At 39.1% G+C, this 17816-nt stretch overlaps 2 protein-coding genes across 3 annotated transcripts; one reads left to right on the top strand and one right to left on the bottom strand.

Moving 5' to 3' along the window:
* Positions 1–420: 420 nt before the first annotated feature.
* On the top strand, positions 421–1600 carry LOC107822228 (SKP1-like protein 11). The gene has a single exon (XM_016648750.2). The coding sequence runs from the start codon at positions 941–943 to the stop codon at positions 1436–1438; it is 498 nt and encodes a 165-aa protein (XP_016504236.1). The 5' UTR covers positions 421–940; the 3' UTR covers positions 1439–1600.
* A 954-nt stretch (positions 1601–2554) lies between these two features.
* LOC107822227 (uncharacterized) lies at positions 2555–6947 on the bottom strand. Of its 2 annotated transcripts, none has more exons than XM_075252531.1 (4): positions 6813–6947; positions 5968–6006; positions 3216–3692; positions 2555–3048 (listed from the first exon to the last, which is right to left on the bottom strand). In XM_075252531.1, exons 2-4 carry the CDS (start codon positions 5973–5975, stop codon positions 2694–2696), a joined length of 840 nt encoding a protein of 279 aa, XP_075108632.1. In that variant the 5' UTR covers positions 5976–6006; positions 6813–6947; the 3' UTR covers positions 2555–2693. The 2 variants fall into 2 exon arrangements, with proteins under 2 accessions (XP_075108632.1, XP_016504235.2); XM_016648749.2 differs by having other exon boundaries at positions 5968–6034; positions 6813–6945.
* Positions 6948–17816: the final 10869 nt, after the last annotated feature.

The raw sequence follows: 17816 nt of genomic DNA, 5'->3' as shown, positions 1-17816 counted from the left end.
AGGGGGGGTATTAAAGCGTGTGTGTATGGGCATATATGGATAGTAAATATATTGTATGTTTAGGACTAGGAGAGTTTTTCTTTTCCATATTTCTTAGGACTAGTTTTTCATATTTGTTAGGACTAAGGTTTATTACTTGACTTGTATATATATTCTTGTTAATCAATTGAAGAAGACAAGACTTTTCCTTCCACACTCGGCCATTGTGTGCTTGTGTGTTTGGCAGATACCTTTCATACATCCCAATAATTGTTTTTCTTTTTTAATCTTCGTGTCCAATCAAACACCTTCAAGCGAAAAAACTATAATGTTTACAGTATGAAACAAACTTTATAATTGCTATAATATTTTCTTCCACATTGATAATTAATATACAACACAAGTCAATTTTCCTTATTAAAAAATTGCTTATAAATATAAAGGGTAACAAGCAAATTCAGTCTTCTAACAATATTTAAACGCGGTATCCAGGTAAGCACTATCATAAGAACTAGTATTTAGGAAGTAATTTCTTTGTTGAATAGCTAAAATTAAAATATCAAGAGATAATATCCAAGTCAACGGTCCTCTTTAGTCAAAAATCATATAATTTCACTCATTAGAACCCATCACAAAGTTCGGATTAAAATATATAAAAAAATAAATAATCTACTATAAAGTCATATTCATATGATATAAAACTAGATTTGAAGCTACTGATAAGTATTTTTAAAAAAACAAATCTTATTTAAAGCTAGATTGTCCATAAAATGAAACTTAGGAAATAATTTGATTCTTTAAAGTTGAATTAAATAACCTTCAAAATCAAGAGATAATAACTAGATTCGATATATAATAATCTGATTTGGTATTTAAAATCATTTATTAGAACCTACCCATCTGATTCATTTATAATTGAATGGTAGAACAAGCACTTAACTGTGAACCCAAAATTTAAACAATGGCAGAGGCAGCATCATCGACCACAGAGAAAAAGTTTTTGACTCTGAAGTCGTCAAATGGTGATGAGTTTGAGTTAGAAGAATCCATTGCCATTCAGTCTGTAACAATCAAGAACATGGTCGAAGATGGATGCTCCTCTAGTGTCGTCCCGCTGAGCAACGTCGACACAGAAACCCTGATCAAGATCATCGATTACTTGAAGATGCACTCCTCGACTTCTTCAAATGAAGAAGAAATCGAGAACTTCGACAAGGAATTTGTGAACATTGGCTTCAAAACCATCTTTAAAATCTTAGAAGCTGCAAATTTCCTTGACATCAACAGTTTGCTTGAGTTGTGCGCTGAGGCGGTGGCTAACAGGATTAAGAAAAAAACGCCTGAAGTTGTTCGGAAGATTTTCAATATCACTAGTGACTTCACCCTTGAGGAAGAGGCAGAGATTCGGAATGAGACTCCATGGGCCTTTGAAGGGGATCTTGATCACTCCCTTGACTAGTTTACATTTGTGTCTTTACTGTTTTTCGTTTCGTGAGCTTCTAGTTATGTTTGCGCCTCTTCCCTTTTGAGCAGAGATCTTGCGGCTAATAAGTTATGGCATGAGTCAGAATGTCTAAATAAAAGTTTTTGATAAATTTAAGGGTCGTCTATGTATTCAACATATGTTGTTTCTTTTAAATATTTTTCATGCATTATTCTACTTTTTTTTATTCGATGTGTCAGGAATATCATTGTTGACTAGTACTCTACCCATAAAAGGTGCTAATTCATCCATTAGGTAATTATTTATTTGAACTCTACTATATTTTTGTAAAATCTATTAATTAATATTGATAAATTCCCATTATGGTGTAGAAAAGATATGTTTTCTGAATATTTATAGTGGAAAATAAATAATGGTTAGGATTTGAGTGAAGAAAACAATCCCTAACACCGATAATTCACGCCCTTGTACTTTCTTATCCAAGCAAATGAAAGCCATAAAAGGAAACTTTCTCTCATTTTTCTTTCCATAGTTTGCAGTGAAACCCCAAGAATATCAATTAAATAAAAAATGACACACTAAGATTAATTTGAAACAAACTGGTTTCTAAGATTATTCACTTATAATTCTAGTAGGAAAAACTTCTCTTTTAGTGGGTATTATAGGCCACGAATTCTATTTAGTTGAACAACAATATGAGTACTAAGAAAAAGATAGTTTAGCAACTCCAATTGGATGCGATGCCATTTTGATTTTAGTAGAGAACATGCAATCTAGGTTGGATTTCTCATTTGTACCTAAGATGAAATTTCAAGAGATAACAATCCTCAATACAAAAGGAACTCTTGCTCATTCAATTCGTTCCAATTTATGTGATGTAACTCAAATTTCGAAAATCAAACTTCTTAATTGTAACCGTGAATTCAGCCATAGAATCCCTAAATATTTTGAAACAAAATTTACATGTTTGAAAACGACATAAAAAGTACTATAAGTTATGATACTTAACAATTCAAAATATTTAATAAGTATATGCGAAAATCGTGGTCAAAAAAAAACTTGTTTAACTCTCGAATTCCTAACTGCATTACATAAATTTAGCATAGGGAGTAATATTTATGCACATTTAAATTTACTTGATAAGCAGGATCAAATCTCGAGACCATCAAGCTCGAGTCTTTCATTTCTGTTTCCTTACTATTAAAATCTCTCTATAACATTTATTCTTTTAGTACAAAGATAATGAATAATGATACGAGCAAAGCTCTCCCTAGTGAGAGCTCTCCCTAATGATACGACCAAGCTTATTTTCTCCGGGACCAGTATTACTATTGCCAATCCCTCCCAACCACTCCTCCAATTGTGCTTCTTTATCAGCCATAACTTCTTCATACTTTTCTGATGAAGAGAGCAGTTGATCATTGGACATGCTTATATTCACCTGCATCACTTGTAGCTCATTATTAGTTGGACTTGATAATGGCAACTCTTCATCATTCGCCTCTGAAACTGAGAACAAAGATCCGGCCGCTACAGCTGATAGTGCATCATCAGTATAGGTTACATCAGATTCTTTGGACTCTAATTGAGACCACTTGAAGCTATTAGCTTTTTCTTTCGTTGACCTGAAAGAGAAGTCAATGAAGCTCATTTCACTGGGTTCTGACACATAGTATAGATATATATGTGAAAAATTATTAAAATTTCAACAAATATTAAATTTTCAACCCATTAGTTTAAAAGTGTAATGGACTTGGTGATAAGAACCTTAAACTCTAGATCCGCCTCTGACCTGAAAATATTTGAGAGATAACCACTCTCACCATCCAATTCTGGAACTGTACTTCGACCCCAAGTGGCAGGACTCCAAGAACTAGTTCGCCCTAACTGAAAAGTTGACCTGGACTGCCTTATTAACCCTTTTCTCAATTGCTTATTCTTCGACACAACAGCTAGAGAATGTCTCAGATCTTTAATCATCTCATTAGCAATTGGGGCACCACAATCTTTCATCGACCTGATCATGGTGATAGAATCCTCTGAATCTTCCGCGTGCAAAGTCACATCACGAGATTTTTCCTGAATATTGTTCTTGAGATTGATAAGGTTGGGAGCTGCACTCTGAGTATGATGTTGAATGTAGAAAAGACCCATGGAGGGCTCATTTGCGATGAACTTTATCATGTCTGCCAAGGATTCAGTTATCTCTACAAAGCCATCCGTCGCAGAAAATTCGTGCATGTTCTTGAAGGCCAACGGTTCATCATCACTGGTGGTACAAAAACAAGGAGCAATTGAGTCATAAACAAATTATTATATTCTTTTTTTAGCAAATTATTATATTAGTTACTTAGGTGTAAAAATTTGGCACGGTTTATTTCCAAAATGCAGACTAAGGTTCTTTTTCTTGATCAATATGATGCCATGATTTTGAACCACACTTTTCTTCAGTGACAGTAAGTAATTCATGCGCTTGGGTTGAAGATCCAATAAACGTGGCTAATTAATTCAAATACAGATCATCTCAGGCAACTATTCAACTCCAGTCTAAAACAACAAAAACATGTCAACTGGAGTTTTAAATAAGTCATTATGCTCTCTAACGATTGATTGAAGTACATTAAAAGTAATGTTGACCGACCAAATCCTCATAATCAGAAGCATGCAGACAATGAACAAAAATTACTCTTATTTCACAAAAAGGTCCTGGTAACTCAGCGTCTTTTGGCAGATCCACAGAAACAACTGATGAACCTCCCAGCCCCTAATAACAAGTATCATTAGAAGTACTACCTTGTGAAAAAACGAACTGTTTGTTAGTTCCTCCAGAATGTAACGGGCACTAATATAGCATACTAGTGAAGCACCACAAAGGTGATGGAGAGAGAAGAGAATTCATGTCGTATACACCAGCATCACATACTATAGATAGACACAGTTGTGTATCACAATTATGAAGATAAGGTTAACTGAATGCATTAAAACAGTAAAACCAAAATCAAACTATGCAAAGATCCAGCATTTTAGATAAGTGATGTTGCAGTGTTACTACTTTCTTGATGCGTAAAAACTGTCAGACTCCTTTCTAAGTTACTTCTTTTTTACCTCACTCGAAGAGCTCTTATTCACTGGAAATATGTTAAACATTCAGTAGCTTTCAAATGCACTTTAGACAAAGTATTTTAAAGAGGAGAAGGCAGACCGGACCAACCATAGCGGATCAGATCTTAACCCCCCTAATCCCCCCCTCCCCCTCCCAAACAAACAAAAACCTTTCCTCAAAATCCCCAGATATACCATGATTAACCGGGAACTTAGGTTTGAACTCAGCTGAATATAAAAGATTAGAAGGCCTGATACGGCCCAAGTAGTTTCCCTCTCGAAAAGGAAATCTTTTTCTGTGTATTTCCCCAAAAAGGAAATGCTATGAGTATATTTGCTGGCAAACATCCTTCCAAATTAACTGCAATGCTAGTAATTGGAAAAGCATGACAAGTTTGGCGGCATTAGCCATGAGAAACTAAACATAGCTCAGAACTGTTTAGTCAGTGGACAATCTAAGAAACAATGATCAGCTCGTTGATCGTAACTTCGAGCTCACAGTGCTTAGTTATCACCAGTTAAGAAGTCCTCCCGAGTAGCATTCCACTAGAAGAACATTGCAATTCCACTGGGGCCTTAGTTTCCACTTTTCACTGCTTTTCTAGAAGAAAAAACATCACGCCTAGTGCAACAACTCATCGAAATATTCATAGGAAAAGGACTGTGACACCTAACTAAGGGGACATAAAGCAAAAGTCTCCAATAACTTCATATAACTGGATCCTTTATATCTAAAGATCCCTCCTAAAAATAAAGTCCTAATTGATCACAATTTGATTAGTGATTGACCAGTTAATCTCTTGTTGAAAGAGAATAGTCGCATTCACTATATCATAATTCATAAGTTATCTTCATAGAAACTTTACAGGTAGAAATGCTTTAGCATGCGTATTAGAGACCAAAATGAAAACCAAACGGATTCGCTAGTGATTCTGACTTCTAGTCAATTCATATCAGAACTAAATCAACCGATTATCCCCCATGTGACCCTCTTATCTACTACTGTCTAAAGCCGAAGTCAAACTGTCAAACATAAGTTCTTCGACCACGGAGAAAAATGAGCATAATAGAGACAATCAAGATGCACCAAAGTGCTGATATGGACTACTCAAGAATGTTAGCAGGCGACACCAATGCAATCATTACGTCTGATTTTTGTGAAGCTATATTTTGTTCACTACACTAAAGCAACAGCATATCTTGACTCCACAATGTATCATTCTATGTTTCTTTCGATAAACGTGGACTTGAGTTGCAGCTTCTCGTTATCCATAATGTCGTAACAACATACTATTCTTCGAAAACAACTAGCGGTCCATTTAACCAATAGGAATCGAATCGATTGTCTGAGAGACATATATCATTTTGTCAAACATGATTCCAAGGAAAAGAAAGAGAAAAAGGAACACAGCTGTTTATTCTATTTTCTCTAAATATCTTACTTGAACATAGATCTTGCCCACTGAAAAGCCAAATTGAACCTGTAGACAATATGGCATGCGGCACAACCTGCAGATTCAAGTATCAGCTTACAAACAGAATTCTTATTTTGGTAAAAATTTGGTACACTTTCCTTCAAATATGCAGAAAAAGAAACATGCCTATGAGTAACACAATAAAAGGGCAGCCCGGTGCACAATGCATCCCGCATTGACACAAGGTCCGGGTAAGGGCCGCACCCAAGGGGTGTGACGTAGACGGTCTAACCTAACATAAGCATTAGTGGCTACTTCCACAGCTCGAACCCATGACCTGTAGGTCACACGTAGGCAACTTTACCGTTGCTCCAAAGCTCCTCTTCAATATAGTCTTAGGTGCAAAGAATTAGTTTTTTGAAGTAAACTTGCTGAGAATGAATTAAGCTAAAAAATATACTTGAACTGACTCATATTTTATTAGTCAATTGCACATATATAAGTCAATTACACATATATATTAAACTCTTCACCTAATGTACATAATTTGAACAGAAGTTCATGCAAACCTCAAAACAATTTTCTGAGGGAGTTTTGCGAAGGGAATTTCTCCTTTAAGATGATGAATTCAATGGTATATGGGGGGTTTTAAATCTTGTAAGTATATAATTACAAGTAAACTGAAATTAAGTCCTATAGCTAGTCAAACCGCATAAACACAAAGATAAAGCTCCATTTATAAAAGAAACCTCAAAAAATCCAAGTTCAACAAATTAATTGATGAATACCCACCAAGATTAAGAGAAAAACACAGTCATCTTGTCTATTAATTATGTAATTAAACAGGAGTAAAATTTATTTATTGGACTTACCGGACAAACAAGAAAAGAAGCAAGTATCAACTTGGGGAAGCCATGTTGAGATTATAAGCTGATTTTTGTGAAGCTTTGGTTCTACTTGTTGCTCTACTTTCACATCATTCGGATAAGTTCTTGTTTTTCTTTTTCCTTTTTGTCCTTTTTTGTGTAAAGGGTCAGTGTTATATTTGACGCATGTGATAACAACAGGGTTTAAAGTTAACGGACGACAGATAAAGACAAACTTCTTTTTTGAATAAAATAATTTTAAATACATGCCAGATGTCAATCTTTTCCAACATACAGAAAAGAAAGAAAATATTAGAATAAATTCCTTAAATAGTCACAACTTATAGGGATATTCTATTAAAGTCATTTTTGTTTCTTTTAGAACATTAAAGTTATCCAATAATTATTTTTTAACTCAACAAATGAAAGCACAATTAACCCCATTAAAATATCAATGTAAACAGTTTTCCAAAGCAATGCCAATTATTTTCTTTTCAAATTATAGTAATATATAAGAATTTCTTAAAGTAATCTTGGCGCACATAATTATGAGTTATACTACTTAAATCATTACTCTACACTAGTGTTAGAACCCGCGCAATAATTTGACAAAATATTAATCTTATAAAATTATGATCTAATATATCATATATTATTTTTATAAATCTTAGTTGTTATTTTATTATTTAATATAGTGTGCAGAAATATAACTGTATACGGTCAAAACCGGTTTTGCCCTTCATGTAATTAGTCGAGATTGGAACATGATGGACCGAGGGTCATTTTTATAATACCGAGATAAGATCTGAAGCCAGGTTACCAAGCTCAAGATTCAGTGACCGATCAATACCGAGCTCAAAGTCATTATCAGGCTCGAGTCCAAATCGAACTATGATATGAAGTGGCGTTATGGAACTCGAGATCCGAGCCCGAGTCAATATCGAGCTCGAGTCAGTATCGAGCTCAAAATCTGGAGATCGACCAATATCAAGTCCGACCAAGATCGAGCTAAGAGACAAAAGTCGTTGTAGCCGCACTTGGGGAGAGAATCTCGGCGGGAATTAAGGAAAAGCTAAATTAACTAATCTATCATGGGATCCCCACTATGTATTTTTTATTATATCCTAAGTAAGATCCCTTCACTATAAAAGAGTGGCTATCACTTCTGTAAGGGCAGTTGAACATGAAGGTATCTACATATTCCCTTATTGAAAAGATAATTAATATTCACATATAGATACAGGAGAAATTATCCTTTTGTGAGTCTTGTACATTGATTCATCTTGCTTTTTCATAAATCGTTTTCTATTCAATTTGGCTTGTATTTCATTCCTTTTTTACAGTCAATATTCGATATTTTTCTATATACTTTTTCGATTTGTGCCAAGTTATACCACGTGTCCTTAGAACTACGTATAAATTCAACTCTATCCATTTTTCGGGTAAACAGTTTGGTGCCCACCGTGGGGTTAAGGATAATAGTGATTATTTGGTACGAATCTCTGTGAAACACACTATTTTGCACTTGTCCTTGGAAGTATCTTTAATTTCATGTTGAAAACGATGAATTCTCAAATTAATGCCCCTACCTATCGACAACGAAGCTGGCTTTCAAGATGAGAACGATAACTTAACCCTCGGGGGGTGGAAGGCCACTCATCGATCTCGTTGGAGCTCGGGTCGAAGAGCCAATAGAAGTTAATTCACATGTGGCCATCGAGACAAACCAATGTTCCGACTCGAAAAATAGCATTCAAGGTGGAACTCGAACTGTAGCTCGAAATACCCAAAACACTGAGGAAAACGGAATCAGCTTGCGTATGATTTTCGAAATGTTGCAAGCTCAACAAGTAGGAATATCCCAATTGCAGAGCCAAACCGAGGCACCGACCAGGCTCGAGCCCAGTCCACCCCAAGAAGTCACCCACAAAACGGGGCAAGCTGTAGTAAGGTCAAATGAGTAAGAATCGGGGACTAATCCCGAAATTATTAAGATGCTCGAGGAACCGACAAAACGAATAGAGTCAGGAGAAAGGAGGATTGAAGCAAATGACAAAAAAGTAGAAGCGTATAACTCCAGGGTTGATCAGATCCCGGGGGCACCACCGATATTGAAAGGCTTGGATTCCAAAAAATTCTTACAAAAGCCTATCCCCCCGAGCGCAGCTCCGAAACCGATCCCCAAGAAGTTTCGCATGCCCGAAATTCCTAAATATAATGGAACGACCTACCCCAACGAGCACGTCACCTCTTACACATGTGCCATTAAAGGGAACGATCTAGAGGAAGACGAGATCGAATCTGTATTATTGAAAAAATTTGGTAAAACCCTGTCAAAGGGAGCAATGATATGGTATCATAATTTACCATCTAACTCTATCGATTCTTTTGCTATACTTGCAGATTCTTTCGTAAAAGCGCACACTAGAGCCATAAAGGTTGAAACCAGGAAGTCGGACCTTTTCAAGGTAAGGCAAAAAGATAACGAGATGCTAAGAGAATTCGTATCTCGTTTCCAAATGGAACGAATGGACCTACCACCAGTCACAGACGATTGGGTTGTTCAAGCTTTCACTCAAGGTCTGAACGAACGAAGCTCGATAGCTTCACGACGACTGAAGTAGAACCTAATCGAGTACCCAGCTGTTACCTGGGCCGATGTTCACAATCGGTATCAATCAAAGATTAGAGTCGAAGACGACCAGTTGGGTTCTGGGTCCGTTATTAAAGGGGACGTCAACAGAGAACAAAGGCCGATCAGGGACTGATACCGGTCGTATAGTAGAGATTATAGGGGCAACGAACCAAGACATAACCTCGTACAAAGCAATAAAAGAAGTGATTGAGGCCAAGGGTATCGGGGGCTGATGAACAAGAATGGGTTCGACAGGCATACTGGACCTAAGGAAGCACCGCGGTTATCAGAATATAACTTCAACATCGATGCACTAGCCATTGTGTCGGCTATCGGACGCATCAAAGATACTAAATGGCCTCGACCTCTACAGACCGATCCAGCCTATAGGAATCCCAATCAAATGTGTGAATATCATGGCACTCATGGCCACAGAACGGAAGATTGCGGGCAATTGAGAGAGGAGGTAGCCCGGTTATTCAATAAAGGGCACCTTCGAGAATTTTTATGTGACCGGGCCAAAAATAATTTCAAAAATAGGGATTTCATAAGACAAAACGAACAAGAAGAGCCACAACACATCATCTACATGATCATCGGTGGGATCGATATCCCCCATGGGCTGGTGCTTAAGCGCACTAAGATGTCGATTGAAAGAGAAAAGCGATCTCGGTCTCAGGATTACACACCTAAAGGAACCTTGTCCTTTAGTGATGAAGACGCAGAAGGAATCATGCAACCCCATAACGATGCACTGGTAATATCTGTACTTATGAATAAAACTCAAGTTAAGCATGTGTTAATTGATCCAGGTAGTTTGACCAACATTATTAGATCAAAGGTCGTAGAGCAGCTCGGTCTACAGGGCCAGGTCGTGCCCACAACCCTGGTTCTAAATAGATTCAATATGGCATGTGAAACTACTAAGGGCGAGATAATCCTGCCAATAAACGTGGCCGGGACCATCTAAGAAATAAAGTTCCACGTGATTGAAGGCGATATGAGGTATAACGCTTTTTTTGGAAGGCCGTGGATCCACAATATGAGAGCCGTAGCCTCGACCCTCTACCAGGTTCTGAAATTCCCAACATCGGAGGGAGTCAAAACGATCTACGGAGAGCAACTGGCCGCAAAAGTGTGATTCCCCCCTCGTGGTCAACCAGGTTAACGGGACCTTCAAAGTCCGAGAAGATCGAATGCAGAGGTACTTGGATAAATTACAGGTGAATGTACATCAATTTAAGGAATGGATTTTGCAGCACGTACCCCGAGAACAAAACAGCGAGACCGACGCTCTTGCGAACTTAGGTTCATCGGTCAAAGATGACGAGCTCAACTCGGGGACTATTGTACAACTCATAAAATCGGTGATCGAAGAAGGTCACGCCGAGATAAATTCCACAAGTCTAACCTGGGATTAGAGAAACAAATATATAGAGTACTTCAAGAACGGGAAACTTTTATCAGATCCAAAGGAATCGAGAGTTTTGCGCACAAAGGCAGCACGATTCACCCTATCCGAAGACGGAACGCTATTTAGAAGGACTTTTGATGGACCATTGGCAATATGTTTGGGACCAGGAGATACCGATTACATACTATGGGAAATTCACGAGGGCACTTGTGGAAACCATTCTGGTGCCGATTCCCTGGTCCATAAAGCGATCAGAGCAGGGTATTATTGGACAGATATAAGTAAATATGCGAAGGAGTTCGTTCGAAAATGCAACAAATTCCAAATACATACGCCCGTGATTCATCAACCCGGGGAGCCACTCCATTCGGTCCTATATCTATGGCCTTTCATGAAATGGGGGATGGACATCGTCGCCCCCCTCCCATCGACCCCAGGTAAAGCTCAGTTTATTTTGTTTATGACTGATTATTTTTCTAAATGGGTTGAAGCACAGGCTTTTGAAAAAGTCAGAGAAAAAGAAGTGATAGACTTCATTTGGGACCACATCATATGTCGATTTGGGGTTCCAGCCAAGATTGCATGTGATAATGAAAAATAATTCATCGCCAGCAAAGTAACTAAATTTCTCGAGGATCATAAAATCAAAAGGATCCTATCAACACCGTACCATCCCAGCAGAAACGGACAAGCCGAATCGACCAACAAACCATCATCCAAAATCTTAAGAAGAGATTGACCAACGCCAAAGGAAAATGGAGAGAAATACTGCCTGAGGTCCTATGGGCATATCGCAAAACATTGAAATCCAGTACTGGAGCAACGCCATTCTCGTTGGTTTATGGCATCGAAGCTTTGATCCCGGTTGAGGTCGGAGAACCTAACATCAGGTTTCGATATGCAACAAAGGAGTTGGATAATGAGACCATGAACACGAGCCTTGAATTATTGAACGAAAAACGAGAGGCCGCTCTCGTCCGATTGGCCGCCCAAAAACAACGGATCGAAAGATACTATAATCGAAGAACCAATCTTCGATATTTTAAAATTGGGGACTTGGTACTAAGGAAAGTCACCCTCAACACCCGAAATCTGAATGAAGGAAAATTGGGTCCGAACTGGGAAGGACCATATCAAGTCCTCGAAATCGTCGAAAAGGGGTCCTACAAGCTCGGCGTGATAAACGGCAAATAACTACCGAGCAATTTGAATGTTTCGCACCTAAAATGATATTACTGTTAAGGTACGACCCTCCCATGTTCATTTATATTTCGAAATTAACCCTTGCAGGTGTTCAACCAGAAACATGGATGGATTATTCAACTCGAAGCCTTTAGGTCTGAAAGCACATGTTGCACTCTTTTTCCCTTAGACCGTTTTTATCCCAAATGGGTTTTTCGGCAAGATTTTTAATGAGGCAACCATTGATCATGCTAACTCAGAACAACTCAATAGTATCTGAGGCCTCTTTACAATCAACCTCGAATACTGGGGGGCATTACTCTCGAATATATTAAGTTCTATGCAAGAAAGTTACATCATGGCAACAAGGTTTCGATAGGAAAAATTGCAAGGGCCAAATGGTCAAAACAAACCATGCCCGTGTAGTTTGCTCGAGCCCTGACACAAAACATTAACACATGTATAATGACTTGTAAAGAGAAATTTCTTCTTTACCGATACCTCATATCTCGAAAAGATTTTTCTATTTCATAATCTATTATGCAAACAGGCTCAAGGGCCGACCATGACCGTAGTTTGAAATATTACCCCATAAATCGGGGACTGCCAACCGAAAAATCAACGAGATCAAGCTCCACATAAGCCTAAGGGCTACATTACTTCGAGTTCGAGCAAATTCTCAATCGACTATAAAGCCTAAGGGCTATCCTAACTCGAGTTCGAGCAACCATTCTCACTCGGGGCTATCTATCGAGCCCAAGGGCTACCTTATTTTGAGTTCGAGTAAACACTCACTCATAAAGCCTAAGGGCTACATTACTTCGAGTTCGAGCAAATTCTCACTCGACTATAAAGCCTAAGGGCTATCGTAACCCGAGTTCGAGCAACCATTCTCACTCGGGGACTATCTATCGAGCCCAAGGGCTACCTTATTTCGAGTTCGAGTAACCACTCACTCATAAAGCCTAAAGGCTACATTACTTCGAGTTCGAGTAATACTCACTCGACCACATAAGCCTAAGGGCTACATTACTTCGAGTTTGAGCAAATCCTCACTCGACTATAAAGCCTAAGGGCTAGCCCTAACTCGAGTTCGAGCAACCATTCTCACTCGGGGACTATCTAACGAGCCCAAGGGCTACCTTATTTCGAGTTCGAGTAAACACTCACTCATAAAGCCTAAGGGCTACATTACTTCGAGTTCAAGCAACACTCACTCGACCACATAAGCCTAAGGGCTACATTACTTCGAGTTCGAACAACACTCACTCGACCACATAAGCCTAAGGGCTACATTACTTCGAGTTCGAGCAAATACTCACTCGACTATAAAGACTAAGGGCTACCCTAACTCGAGTTTGAGCAAACATTCTCACTCGGGGACTATCTATCAAGTCCAAGGGCTACCTTATTTCGAGTTCGAGTAAACACTCACTCATAAAGCCTAAGGGCTACATTACTTCGAGTTCGAGCAACACTCACTCGACCACATAAGCCTAAGGGCTACATTACTTCGAGTTCGAGCAAATCCTCACTGAACTATAAAGCCTAAGGGCTACCCTAACTCGAGTTCGAGCAACCATTCTCACTCGGGGACTATCTATCAAGCCCAAGGGCTACCTTATTTCGAGTTCGAGTAAACACTAACTCATAAAGCCTAAGGGCTACATTACTTCGAGTTCGAGCAACACTCACTCGACCATAAGGCCTAAGGGCTACATTACTTCAAGTTCGAGCAACACTCACTTGACCATAAGGCCTAAGGGCTACATTACTTCAAGTTTGAGCAACACTCACTCGACCATAAGGCCCAAGGGCTATATTATTTCGAGTTCGAGCAAGTCCTCACTCGGCCACTAAGCCTAAGGGCTATTCTTATTTCGAGTTCGAGCAAATCCCCACTCGACTATAAATCTTAAGGGCTACCCTAACTCGAGTTCGAGCAACCATTCTCAATCAAACTCTAAAGGTCACCCTACTCCGAGTTCGAGCAAGTACTCACTCGACTAGTCCAACTTCAATCAAATTACCTAAAGCCTTGAACTTATGAACAAAATTTTCATAAGGCATGAATGAAACAAAATTTTCATAAGGCACAGAATGAAATAAAGCAAGACGGGAAAGAAAGAGATCTTTATGAAGATATTTACATGGTCCGATTAGGACCCTACACAAAAGATCAAAAATAAAAAAACATAAGGTTCCTGATTTTCTCCGGGGGCAGTTTCTTCTCCATCGAGGTCCTCCCCGCTCTTGGACCCGCTTTTGCTCTCATCATCATCATCGTCATCATTGGAGGCTAGCGCTGCAACTTCGGTTTCACACTCTTTAGGCTTTATTATCTCATCGGCTAGATCGAAACCTCGAGTGTGGATCTCCTCGAGGTTTTCCCTCCGAGATTGGCACTTGGCAAGTTCAGCAATCCAATACGCTCGAGTTTGAGCAGTCTTGGCTGCCTCTCTCACTTGTACTTGAGTGACTTCAGCATCGGCTCGGTAGACGGTCACGATCGTGTCTACCTCGGCTTTAGCCTTTTCAGCTTCAGATTTGGCCTTTTCAAGTTTGGAAGCCAACCGAGCTTCGACCGCCGCTATTTTCTTTTCCTGAACAGAGCTCTTCTCTTTCATGCCTCGAAGCAGACTTTCGGCCGATGACAATTGGGACAAGGCAGTCTCATTTTCTGCAGCAAAGCGATCCATACCTTCTTTCCACCCCAAGGTCTCCGCCTTTACCATGTCGATCTCCTCACGGAGTTGCCCGATCATCTCGATCATCTGCTGCAGCTGTGAGATCGAAATATTAGCCATCGTTCCTGAATCGAGCCCATGAGTTTTTAAGATTGTCATTACCTGCTCGATTAGGTCAGACTGATCCTAGTGAGCCTTGGCCAACTCGGCTCGAAGGTCCTTGATTTCCTCTTCTCTTCGCCCACAGAGAAGTTTAAGGGCATTTCTCTCCTCCGTGAGCCCTCGAAGATCGGCCTCATATCGACTCATCTCAGCTCGAGACCGAAAAAATACTTCCCGATGAAGCGCTGAGGCCTACGCAGAAAGAAGAAAAGGAGTTAGACAAAGAGAAAAACAAACACAAGTGTAATACCAACATGGAGAGTTAAGGCTTACCCGATTTAGAGCTTGTTGCGCTTCGTTGAAGAGGCTCGATGCCTCACCCGAGTCCTTCCTCGGGACCTCCAAGTCGTTCAGGCCGGTAGCATCTTCGACCCCAGTAAAATAATCACATAAGAGATCTGTCACGCCCCAAAACCGAGGAGCGCGACCGGCGCTCAACCTAGTGAACCCGACCGAGCAAGCCTGTTAGATTCCTTCTACCCAAACTCATTCATGAATAAAGAGAATATATGTTTTCCTTAATTAAACAATAAAGTGGTCATGTCTGCAATTACCAATTTCTTATCCTAAGTTTCACCATTTTTAAAGTCTAAAAAGGACAAGTAATACAACCACAACATAGCATAGTTTGTCTTTCCCAACACCAATACACAACCCAAACTATGTCTACGGAGCCTTTATAGATAAAGAAAAGTACAATGATAATGCCGGCAACAAGGCCCCGGCTATACCTCAAATAGAATACACAAAGTACAAAAGATTCATGACCCCGAAATGAAGTGGGGCTCACCAAGTTAGTTGGGAAGAAGGTGCACTGCTATCACTGACCAATATCTCATGTTGTGGAAGCGCCCCCGGCAAAAGGGACGTTAGTACTGTCGAATAGTACTAGTATGTATAACTAAACACCCTCTCAATAGAATGACAAATAATACAAATAAGATTATCATAATACCAATGAAAGCCTTAATTAACATCAAACCTTAATTTAGGATCAAAACAGTGTTCAAATTAATTTTCATATCTCACATTGGGAGATGTTTAGTATCGATATACCATTGTCTACAATATGAGTACCACCGAATTCTCAGTACGGAGTCTGATCACGACCCGATCGGCTAGGCTATCTCATTAGAGACATCAACCAGAATCACTCTCAATATCAATACCACCGTCTTTAACACGGAGTCCGATCACGATCCGATTGGCTAGGCTATCCATTAGGGACATCGACCACAATCACAATTTCAATTATAATTTTCAGCACAATCACCACCATGTGTGCGGCATGGTGTCCGATCACGACCCGATCGGCTAGGCTGTCTTATTTGAGACATCAACCTTTTTATATCAATCATCGCATTTCATAATACTTTCATATCTTTTCATTTCATTGGCACTAGTGGCCATAATTATAAGATCATTCTTGGCACGTTGGCCATATTCAGTATTTTATGCTCACCTTATTAATTTCAAATATCATCCCCATCATCAACAACAAACACAATTCAAATCAAAGTGTGTAGTACACATGTGAGTAATTTAGAGTCTAATGCACATAGAGATATTTCACAAAATTTGGCATAATAGCCTTCATTTGAACTTGACTTAAAGTCGAAACACTATTAATGCACAGTCCATATTTTAACACATCCTCAATTGGTAACATAACATGAATAAAGCATTTGGGATGCTTGTTGAACATATATCTTTCAACCCAATCTTACTCGAAATAGCCAATTTCATAATGAATCACTCGGGACTTACATAATTTACATGAATATCGTGGGATTCAATTCTAAGAGAAGAGTTTAGCCAACATACCTCAATTGAGCTTCCTTAAACTCTAAAACTTTTCGAAATTCTTAGCAACTTCAATCTATTTTAGAAATATAACAAATTGAATCAAAATTAGGAAGATGATCATGGTTCTAGCTCACTTGAGCATTTTATCAAACACTAGGTGTTCATAAGGTTTCAATGTCTTTTTTATGAAGGATTCCATCATCCCATAACCCAATCTTTACCATTTTTAGCTCAACAATCTTCCTACACCCTTTTATAACACACGCATGTAAAATAAACAACTCTCATGCCCAAAATTTATATTGCTAGTTACCCATTTTCAGAAGATTTCGAAATTAGGGTTTAGGGTGTAAAATCTTACCTCTAGGATGAAGACCTAGTGAGCTTGCCTTTTTAATCTTCCAAAACTTGAGCAAGAATTGAAGAACAATTATTGAAGAACACCTTCTCACTCTAGGGCACTCTCTCTCACTCTAAAATGTCAGATTATATCTAAAAAATGGCCCAAAATGTGTATTTAATGAAGTAGGGTCGGGTTTTAAAAACCCAAAAATGAAGCTCCGAAACAGGTTCTGTGGTCGCATATGTGACCGCATAATGGTTATGCAGACCGCATATCGGTCGCATAATTAGTGTCCAAAATGACCAAAAATCTGCCTGAGTCTGCGGTCACTATGCGGTCCGCATAACTGTTCTGCGGTCGCATAGTGCACCGCATAACAATTATGCAATCGCATTGTCGACCGCATAATTGCTTCCAACTGACCCAATTAACTGCCTCACTCTACGGACATTATGATTTTCGCAGATTGATTCTACGGTCACATAATGGACCGCAGAAATGCACTTTTTCGCTAAAAATTTTCCTTTATCTTCTGGTGCATTGTTCAACCCAAAAAGTACGAGCCGCGGCTCGCAAGATCTCCGCGAAGAATTTCTATAATCCTCAACATGTAAAACCAATTCGGCGCCACGAAACATTATTTTCTTTTTGCAAAATTCTATGGGCCTTACAAGATCCTCCCTTCTGTGGCCTCCTTCGATAGAAAGGGTCTTCAAGGCCCGAGCCTCTCGAATCATATCCTCGGAAAACGAGGAGAGCAACAGGGAACCTCCAATTTCTA

Source organism: Nicotiana tabacum, chromosome 4 (assembly GCF_000715075.1).
Source record: "Nicotiana tabacum cultivar K326 chromosome 4, ASM71507v2, whole genome shotgun sequence".
Lineage (NCBI taxonomy): Eukaryota > Viridiplantae > Streptophyta > Magnoliopsida > Solanales > Solanaceae > Nicotiana > Nicotiana tabacum.
This window is presented reverse-complemented; position numbering and strand designations above follow the sequence as displayed.